The 10,792-nt window shown below is 39.1% G+C and overlaps 1 protein-coding gene across 9 annotated transcripts in view; it reads left to right on the top strand.

Moving 5' to 3' along the window:
• The first annotated feature begins 3 nt into the window (after window positions 1-3).
• Window positions 4-10,792, top strand: part of LOC105478275 (OFD1 centriole and centriolar satellite protein) — a 34,475-nt gene continuing 23,686 nt past the window's right edge. For 4 of the 9 annotated variants that reach the window (XM_071088588.1, XM_071088586.1, XM_071088587.1 and 1 more), the window contains exons 1-6: window positions 5-391; window positions 562-660; window positions 1,792-1,992; window positions 4,119-4,187; window positions 4,275-4,305; window positions 9,581-9,685. In XM_071088588.1, the coding sequence (XP_070944689.1) occupies window positions 380-391; window positions 562-660; window positions 1,792-1,992; window positions 4,119-4,187; window positions 4,275-4,305; window positions 9,581-9,685 (517 nt within the window). In that variant the 5' untranslated portion in view covers window positions 5-379. The other 5 variants (XM_071088593.1, XM_071088592.1, XM_071088589.1 and 2 more) reach the window with 5 other exon arrangements.

Raw genomic sequence — 10,792 nt, 5'->3', positions numbered from 1 at the left:
CCATAGCTCTTCAGAGAGGGAAGGCTGTACTTAGCAGGTTTCCGGAAGTTGCGGGATGGGCTGTGAAGCGGTCATACCTTGCCGCCTTCAGTCCCTAGTTTCTGGGCCCCCGCCCTCCAGCCGTCTTTGAGTCGTGCCTGGGTCCTCACCCATGCCTCAGAACCGTGAAGAAAGGAAGCTCGCGTGTTTGCTAGAAAACCTAGTTGGGAGTGCGAGGCAGAGAACGTTCAGCACCCTTGTTCCTCCCGAACCCCCGGGACAGAGGCAGGGCTCTGAGGGCAGGGATTCCCCTTCGTCTTGGCCCCACAGCCCAGGCTGGGCACTAAACTCGGGCCGCGGCGGGGCGAGCGAGGCGAGCTTCGGAGGAAGCTGATGCCTGATGATGGCTCAGGTAGACACACCTGCCCCTTCTCGGGGACAGGCGGAAATGAAGTCTTGTTTGTGTTCGTTAAAACTCCTTTCCCCGCTAGGCCTCTTATGGCTTCCCCGGAGGCCACTGGTCTGTTTTCAGACGTTCACGCCTCTGCCCCGCAGGTAACCTGTAACCATTTTGTCTTCTAGTCCAACATGCTCCCCGTGGCTGATGTGTTGAGTCAAGATGAACTGCGCAAAAAGCTATACCAGACGTTTAAGGATCGGGGTATACTGGACACACTCAAGGTATCGGATTTAGGCGTATCTGTGTCATAACTTTTACAAGTGTAACCTGTAACAAGTAGTTAAAATTCAGTCAAGGTTTAGGTTTTAATAATCGTATGATACATAGATTGTAATGGTCAATTACATTTTTATATTCCCGAATAACTCTCTATCCTGAAACATTACAGTCTCTTGAAAACGTTTGAGAAAATGTTGAGTTTGAGTAGTCTTAAAGGAGCATATTCAAATAATTAATTGAATTTGACAGTAAGATAGGAGGAAATGTTTATATAATGAACACAGTAAGATTAGGCTTGTTTTATAAATATGGCTTATAGGTTCCTAAACTAGTAAGTGGATTTGTAAAACAGTTGGATGAAGGACATTGACACCATATAGAAAATACTAGTGTACTGCTTAATAATAGTTTCGGAAATGAAAAATTTCATCTTTAAACTATATTGAAATGTATGAATATTTAATTTGGGCAGCGAATATCTATTAGTATACTTTATATTTGGATTAACAGCCAGGAGTAGGATTAGCTCAGCGTGTTTTCATTGCAATATGCATTTCAAAAGCATATTTTACATTTAAAATACGTAGATATATCCTGTATATGTATCCTTTTTTAATTTAAATTATATGGTGAGCATTTCCCTGTTTCCTTAAAAGTTTTTTGAAATCTTCATTTTCAGTGGCGACAGGCTTATCTTTGGATATTTTTGTAATGTATATAGCAGTCCCCTGTTGTTGAATATTTTGGTTATATTCTCCAACAGTCCACAGAGGTGTGATGAAGTGGCAGAAATTTTTCCTATACTTAATATCCCAATCGTAAGCTGCTGAAATGGGCTTCTAGGGAAGTGAAGTTACGAGTCTGCAAGCGGATCTGGCTAACCACCCGTTTCATTTGGAAGCTGGGGAAAGAAAGCTTTTTCTAGAACCCACTGGACTGCTTGTCTCACGGGGTAAGACAAAGTGTGCAGGGAAAGGTTCCTAACTTCTGGCCATGGATCTAGAACCATTATGGAAATAGAAGGAAGGTTTCCAATGAATGTGACACATCTGTGTATATCTCTAATGAAACAATCCTGCTGAAATTTCTTTCCCTTGTGTTTCTTTTTTATTTTTGTTTTTATTTTGCACTAGACACAACTTCGAAACCAGCTAATTCATGAGTTGATGCACCCTGTATTGAGTGGAGAACTGCAACCTCGGTCCATTTCAGTAGAAGGGAGCTCCCTCTTAATAGGCGCCTCTAACTCTTTAGTGGCAGATCACTTACAAAGATGTGGCTATGAATATTCACTTTCTGTTTTCTTTCCAGAAAGTGGTTTGGCAAAAGAAAAGGTAAAGTCTTTCCTTTTCTATTTTTGAATTTTTTATTAACAGGTTCTTCCTCTGCTGACAGTAAAGTGCTGCATGATAGCTAAGTGCTCCTTGACTAGGTCCATTTCTAGTTCCTCTTTGAATTCACGTTGTACCTGCACATAATATATTTGTTATATAATAAGTGGGTACTAAATTTGAAATTAATTTTTTGGCATCTCATTTAGTCTCATGTAAAATAGTGATATATAGAATCTCTAAATGTTCCAGACCTATAATTGATCTATCCTCTATCTTGTCTAATAAGATTCTGCCAATCTGCTGAATGCCTACTGTAAGCTTGGCACTGTGATAGGCACGCTGCAGATGTTTTGTGTGTTACAGATGAGGAACCAGACGCTGGAGAGGTGAATCAGTTTGCCCAAGCTCAAGTAACTTTTAAGGGGCAATACAGGGTGGTAAATCTAGATCTCTAACATGAGCTCTTTTTTCCTGCACTAGTTTCTTCAGATGTTTCTTTTCTTTGTAATTAGATAAGTGAGAAATATGTAATTTAAAAAATCTGTAAAGTTCTCAAATATTAAAAAGACTTGTTTTATTTTTTACTACTTTTCTAATTATTTTAACTATATTTCTTCACCATTACTGTTGAACATTAGTACTACTTTATTATTTTAAAGGCAGTTACAGCAGACTTTCCCTGTAGATATGTGTGTGTTTTGTTTTTTTTTTAATAGACTTTATTTTTTCAGAGCAGGTTTGGGTTCACAGCAAAGTTAGGTGGGAAGTACAGAGAATTCCCATATGCCTGCTGCCACTACACACTCACAGCCTCCCTCACTGTCAACATCTTGCATCAAGGTGGTACATTTGCTACAATCTATAAGCCTACCCTGACATGTCATTATCACCCAAAGACCATAGTTTACGGCGAAGGTTGCAGTGAGCCGAGATCATGCCACTGCACTCCAGCCTGGGTGATAGGGCAAGACTGTGTCAAAAATAAAATAAATTTCACTCTTGTTGTTGTTCATATGTTTTTGCTTTCTTTGTGTTTTCTGTAATTATCCAAAAGTTTCATATTCCAAAGTTTTAATGACACAAGAAATACAGTATTTGAGTGAAAACTTAAGTAATTTGCATTTCTTCATAAGCAACCAAATTTTATTTATTGATATTAGGAATTTGTTTATTTATTTATTTATTTGAGACAGAGTCTTGTTCTGTCACCCAGGCTAGAGTGCAATGGTGCAATCTTGGCTCACTGCAACTTCTGCCTCCCGGGTTCAAGCTTCCCAAGTAGCTGGGATTACAGGCACCTGCCACCACACCTGGCTAACTCTTGTATTTTTAGTAGAGACGGCGTTTCACCATGTTGGCCAGGCTGGGCTCAAATCCTGACCCCAGGTGATCTGCCTAACCTCCTAAAGAGGCGGGATTACAAGTGTGAGCCGTCGTGCCTGGCCTGGAATTCATTTTTGATACATCATTCTCTAACTTTCTAATCACTTTATACTTTTGCTTATTGTATAATAGTCAATTACATAATTACATAGCAGGAATTAATCTCGTTCATACAACTTAACGGTTTCTACTAATGTAAAATGCCCATGCAGAATATTTTCTTTAAAGGAAAACCAATTGAAAACAAATATCAGTGTTCTCAGAGCAGACATAGTGAATGGTATATACTGTAGTAGAAATATATTTTAATAGCTACCAAAAATGTCTGTTTAACAATATTTTAAGTATAATTATGGTTTTAAGGACAGTAAAAATTTATTTACATTTTTAAACAATGAATACTTTTTAAAAAATTGTAATTGAATGACCCAGGAACTCAGTCATGTATTCATTGGATATTTCAGTGTCATCTGTAAGGCATTAAACATTTCTGTTAGACATATCTTTGATGTGAAGTACTTAGAAGTTAATTACATGGTAAAGATAGTTTGTCCTTTTGACCTTGATATGTTTATAGTAACTTATTTAACTGTAAGAGCTTTAAGTTTGCCTTATTAGCATAGTTATAATCTTATTTAATCTGAAGGATGTTTCTTAATTTCATATTCAGAAACATCCTGATTTATCATTTAAACACTGATATAACAATATGTCTAATTAGTAACCTTTTTTTTTTTCTTAAGGTATTTACTATGCAGGATCTATTACAACTCATTAAAATCAACCCTACTTCCAGTCTCTACAAATCACTGGTACGATGGCTCAGTTTCTATAATCTACTTTGGTTTGTTAATTATAACTGAATAGCTGAATAAAAGTAAAATATTTTCTTTTAACAGGTTTCAGGATCTGATAAAGAAAATCAAAAAGGTAGGAGCCATCATCTTTGTAGAGAACAGCAACATTTTTCTATGTACTTTTTCCTCTAAAAGAATTAAGCTAACTTTTAAGGAGAAGAGTAAAATTTAATTTGATTTAAATTATTTGATTTCTGCAGGTCATTTCCCCCATATTTCCATTTTTGTAATAACTTAGATATTCAAATAAGAAAACTGCAGACAGTATCAAAGGCCCTACAGACACGCTGAAAGATACTGTTTGTAAAAATACCCACTGTTGGGAACATTTCGGCAGGAAAAAAAAAAAAAAACCTCAAAAAACTAGTAACTTTTAGGCCAAGTGTCTTTGTATACTAGCTATCCCTCTCAAGTATAATTGATGGGGTATTAGATGTATTAATATTTCCTTAAAGAATGAGAGTTGTATTCAGTAATGTGTTATATGTCTTTTGTTCTTAAGTGTTTATACAGGCCAGGCGCGGTTGCTCACGCCTGTAATCCCAGCACTTTGGGAGGCCGAGGCGGGTGGATCACCTGAGGTCGGGAGTTTGAGACCAGCCTGACCAACCTGGAGAAACCCCGTTTCTACTGAAAATACAAAAAAATTAGCCACGTGTGGTGGCACATGGTTGTAATCACAGCTACTCAGGAGGCTGAGACAGGAGAATTGCTTGAACCTCGAAGGCAGAGGTTGTGGTAAGCTGAGATCATGCCATTACACTCCAGCCTGGGCAACAAGAGCAAAACTCCGTCTCAAAAACAAACAAACAAAAATGTTTATATAGACCTAATAAATTGCCTTAATTTTGGCCTTGATAACAACCTTTCATAGAGTCCATAACTACTGTGGGTTTCAGACCATTAGTTAGACTTGATGATGGGCTTTGTAGCATGAACATAAGCTGGCAACTTGGCTTTGATGCATAGTTATTCTTTAGGTATTTTAAAATAAGCTGTTAGTAATAGTCCTTTTGTTTTGGTACACCCTTGGATTTTGTCTGTTGCCTGCACTGCTATCATCCCCACAAGGACATTCCTTTATTCTTCTGTTCGTTTGCCAATTCATGCAGAACTTAATCATGTGAATACTTATTTTCCTGCCAGCCATTAAGTCTGTGACTTAATTGCCAAGTCTCTTGGTAGTAATGTTAGCAGAGGATAAATAAATTGGAACATAAGATATTCTGGGCTGCCCACAAACTAGACCATCCCTACTGAAGTTCAGTATGGTAAATGATCCTATATTCTGTGCTCTAGGAACTGTCCAGTGTAACTCTGTGATTATGGAAATGTCTATATCTATGCTGTTTAATGTGGTAGCTGCTAGCCTCATGTGGCTATTGAGCCTTGAAATGTGGCTAGTGTGACTGAATAACTGAATTTTAAATTTACGTTTAATTAGCTACACATGCATAGTGACTACCATATTAGCATAACTCTGAGGTATATAGCTAGTATCTTTTACTTAACTATTATTTCATGGCTTGAAGGGATATTAAGAAATAATCTATGGGCCAGGCACGGTGGCTCATGCCTGTAATCCCAGCACTTTGGGAGGGCAAATCTGGCTGATCACTTGAGGTCAGGGGTTCGAGACCAGCCTGGCCAACATGGTGAAACATGTTGAAACACCATCTATACTAAAATACAAAAATTTTGTATTAGAAATACAAAAATTAGCCAGGCGTGGTGTCGAGTGCCTGTAATCCCAGCTACTTGGGAGGCTGAGGCAGACGAATCGCTTGAACCGGAGAGGTAAAGGTTGCAGTGAGCCAAGATAGCGCCACCACACTCCAGTCTGGGTGACAGAGCTGGACTACATCTCAAAAGAAAAAAAAAATCTATGTAGATACATTATCCTTAAAAACAGTTTTTCCATGGCTGGGCGCAGTGGCTCACGCCTGTAATCCCAGCACTTTGGGAGGCTGAGGTGGGCAGATCACAAGGTCAGGAGAGCAAGGCCATCCTGGCCAGCATGGTGAAACCCTGTCTCTACTGAAATACAAAAGTTAGCCAGGCATGGTGGCGTTCACCTGTAGTCCCAGCTATTTGGGAGGCTGAGGCAGGAGAATCGCTTGAACCCTGGGGAGGCGGAGGTTGCAATGAGCTGAGATCATTGCTGTTTAGATCATTGCACCCAACAAGGCTGTTTATAAAGTGAATAAACTTTATAAAGTGAATAAACAGCCTTGTTGGGTGCAAGTGTGCTGAGTCCAAAAAGAGAGTCAGTGAAGGGAGATAGGAGAGGGGCAGCTTTATAGGGCTTGGGTCGGCAGTGGAAAGTTAAATTAAAGGTGGTTATCTATTGTTAGCAGGGGAGGGGGTCCCAAGGTGCATGGTGGAGAGATCATGGGACTCATTGTCCAGAAGAAGAATGTCACAAGGTCGATTGATCAGTTGGAGCAGGGCAGGAACAAGTAATAATGGTGGAATGTCGTAAGGTTGGTCAATCAGTTAAGGAAGGAGCTGTTTCACTTCTTCTGTGTTTTTTCGGCTGGCTCCTGCAGGCCATCTGGACGTATATGTGCAGGTCATGGGGGTTACAATGGCTGAGCTTTGACTCAGAGGCCTGACAATATCCAGAAAATGATGTGCACAAAATTTGGAAGAGGGAAGAAAATTTGGATATTGGCCCTTTGCTTTTTGGAAGTTAAAATTCTTATCTGCATTTGGCAAAAGAATAGACATACACATCAATGGGGACAGAATTAGAAAGTCCAGAAATACATCCACACAAATATAGTCAATTGATTTTTTTTAACAAAGATGCAAAGGCAGTTCAATAGAGGAAAGATAGTCTTTTCAACAAGTGGTGCTGTAACAATTGGATATTCATATTCACAAAAGTGAACCTAGACACAGATCTTATACTTTACACAAAAACTAACTCAAAATGAACCATAGACCTAAATGTAAAATGCAAAACTATAAAACTTCCAGATGAGAACAGTAGAAAGTCTGTGTGATCTTGGGTTTCGTGATGAGATGTAACACCAAGAGCAAGATATATGAAAGAAAAAAGTAGATCAGTTAGACTTTATTAAAATTAAAAACATCTCTGTGAAAGATACTGTTCTTTTTGTTTTGTTTTTGAGATTGAGTTTCACTCTGCCGCCCAGGCTGGAGGGCAGTGGTGCGACCTCAGCTCACTGCAGCCTCCGCCTCCTGGGTTCGAGTGATTCTCCTGTCTCAGCCTCCTGAGTAGCTGGGACTACAGGTGCCTGCCATCACGTCTGGCTAATTTTTTTGTGTTTTTAATAGAGATGGGGTTCATCATGTTGACCAGGCTGGTCTTGATCCCTTGACCTCAGGTGATCCGCCCACCTCAGCCTCCCAGAGTGCTGGGATTACAAGTGTGAGTCACTGCACCCTGCCAAAAGACACTGTTAAGAGAATGAAAAGACCCAATGTCAAAACCCATAGAGCGTTACATCATCAAGAGTGAACCTTAATGTTTGCAAATTTACCTCAGGTGATCCCAGGATGGAATGCAGACAGTGACAAAACAATCTGATCCCCTCCCTGAAGGGGGTGGGGGTGGGGGTGGGGGAAAAGGTGCTGAGCTAACTAATGTTTTTAGTTCCAGGAAACTAAACATTTCTTAAGTAATTTATGCGTGTGGTTTAAGACAAAGTCTCAAACTATTCAGAAGGATATAAAGTGAAAGCAAAGTAGAAGTTTCTGCCCATGTTCTCTAATCTCATGCTCCACTGATAATTAGAATTAACAGTTTCACTCCACTGATAACTAGATTTAAGTTTCTTGTTTATCCTTCTAAAACTGAGGTTAAAATTATGTATTTGTAATTAAAACACAATCAAGATTATATCATAGATACTGTATGCAATTTGCTTTTTTTAATCCACCAGTATATCTTTCTATAGCAGTATAGACTAATTATTTTTAAAGAATGTATTTAACCCCCTATTGATTGAGATTTGGTTGTTTTATTGTTTGCTTTTTGCCATTACAGGTAACCAATGTGCAGACCATTGTGCAGTGTGCACCCTTTGTGCCCTTATAAAAGTATAGCTGTGTAAATTCATAGAAGTGGAATGACTAAAGGGCACATGCATTTCAAATATATATAAGCACTGGCAAATTTCTCTCCCAAGTGAATGAGCATAGCTATATATCCACTCCCTTGCCAACACTTAGCATTATACAAGTTTTTTTTTTTTTTTTTTTTTTTTTTTTTTGAGACGGAGTTTTGCTCTGTCGCCCGGGCTGGAGTGCAGTGGCCAGATCTCAGCTCACTGCAAGCTCCGCCTCCCGGGTTCACGCCATTCTCCTGCCTCAGCCTCCCGTGTAGCTGGAACTACAGGCGCCCGCCACCACGCCCAGCTAGTTTTTTGTATTTTTTAGTAGAGACGGGGTTTCACCATGTTAGCCAGGATGGTCTCGATCTCCTGACCTCATGATCCGCCCATCTCGGCCTCCCAAAGTGCTGGGATTACAGGCTTGAGCCACCGCGCCCGGCCTGCATTATACAAGTTTTAATCTTAGCAGTGTTATAGGGAAAATAGTGGTTTCTCCGTTGTATTAATTTGCATTTATGATTTTGTTCATGTTTATTCAGCATCTAAAAATTTTGTTCATCTTTGTTTGACTATTTTTTTCTACGCACTGTCCACGTTTTTTCCCATTTTTCTGTTTTTTTTTTTTTTTTTTTTAACTGATTTGTAAGAGTTCTTCGATGTTATGAAAATGTCATCACTTTAGTCTTGGTTATGCCTCCATATTATTGCAACTATTTTTCCCAGTATGTTATATTTTTATTTTATGCCATATGTAAGCTTTCACTTTTTATGCAGTTAGATTGATAAATATTTCTCCTTATTCCTTCCAGGTTTTGCATCAGGCTTGGGAAGGCTTTTCCTCAAATTTATTGAAAGATATGACTGGGCACAGTGGCTCATGCTTGTGATCCCAGCACTTTGGGAGGCCCAGGCAGGAGGATTGCTTGAGGGCATGAGTTTGAGACTAGCCTGGGCAACATAGTGAGACTCTGTTTATACGAAAAGTAAAATTAGCTGGGTATGGGGGGGTGTGGTGTGTGCCTCTAGTCCCAGCTACTTGGGAGGCTGAAGTAGGAGGATTGCTTGAGCCCAGGAGGTTGAGGCTGCAGTGAGCCATGATTACACCACTGCACTCCAGCTTGTGTGACAGAGCAAGACTCTTGTCTCTAAAAAAAGGAAAGATATATAATGTAAAAAATAGTAATGTCATAAAACTAAGATTGTATAAACAGTGACTGAGCAGTGGTTGAAAGTTGTGAAACAAAACTTATGCATTATGTTTTTTAGGTTTTCTTATGCATTTTTTAAAAGAATTGGCAGAATATCATCAAGCTAAAGAAAGTTGCAATATGGAAACTCAGACAAGTTCGACACTTAGCAGAGATTCTCTGGGTAATTACAGCCTTTCTTAATTTCAGTTCTGCTGTTTTCATTTTGAATGAAGGAAATTATCTGATTTATGATATTGTGTGATTGCTGCTTGAACTGGAGGGATGCAACCTGCAGGCAACAAGGGAATTCATTTCTTCTGGAATCATCATGGGGGATCAGGAAGTGCTCTCCAGGGTCATTCCCTAGCCTCATAAATGCCAGGGCTACATTGGCCGAATCATGCAGGCATTCAAAGGCCCATATTCTTCCTTGTTGAGTTTGACTTCTCTTAACTGGGAGGTTCTTCCTTGTGTCTTGTCTAACTTTACAGCCACCCAGTTAGAAGATTAAACTACTTGCTTTGCAAAGAACTAAAGAAGTCACTGGCTCATCACTTCATTTTATAGTTGAGGAAACCGAGGTCCTCAGAGGAAGAGCAACTTGGAAACACTCAGGCTGCATCAGAACTAATAGTGGAGTCCAAGTTCTCCTGTCCATGATCTAGAGCTTTTTGTACTATCAAGCTGGTCTACAATACCATCCTGTCCATCAGTTTTGTGCTCAGTAGAGATGGGAAACAGCTGTTTAAAATGATATGCTTAATGGATTTCTTGGCCCTTCCTTACTCTTAAATAGTAACAGTAGCTTATAAGAAGATAAGTTCATAGTTCATAAAATGTATTAGATGACTATGCCTTTCATCAAGTGTAGGTTTAATTCAATTAGAAACATACTACTTGCTAATTATCAAGCAGTGTTGTTCAGTGGTGTGAACCACATATGTAATTTTAAATTTTCTGGCAGCCACATTGAAAAAAGTAAAAAGAAACAGGTGAAATTTGTTTTAATAATATTAACCCAATACATCCAAAATATTATTTCAACATGTATTCAATATAAAAAATACTAATGAGATATTTCACATTTAGTTTTTGCACTAAGCCTTTGAAATCTCATGTGTTTTTTACATTTAAAGCACATCTCAGTTCAATTTGGTCACATTTGAAGTGTCAATGGCCCCGCGTGGCTGGAGAGTCCTGTATTGGACAGCATTTGGAAAATATAGAAAAGTAGATGGAAAAACATGTCTAAAGTCATCCCTACCAGAGATAAACACTATCAGTGTTT

Source organism: Macaca nemestrina, chromosome X (genome assembly GCF_043159975.1).
Source record: "Macaca nemestrina isolate mMacNem1 chromosome X, mMacNem.hap1, whole genome shotgun sequence".
Lineage (NCBI taxonomy): Eukaryota > Metazoa > Chordata > Mammalia > Primates > Cercopithecidae > Macaca > Macaca nemestrina.
This window is presented reverse-complemented; position numbering and strand designations above follow the sequence as displayed.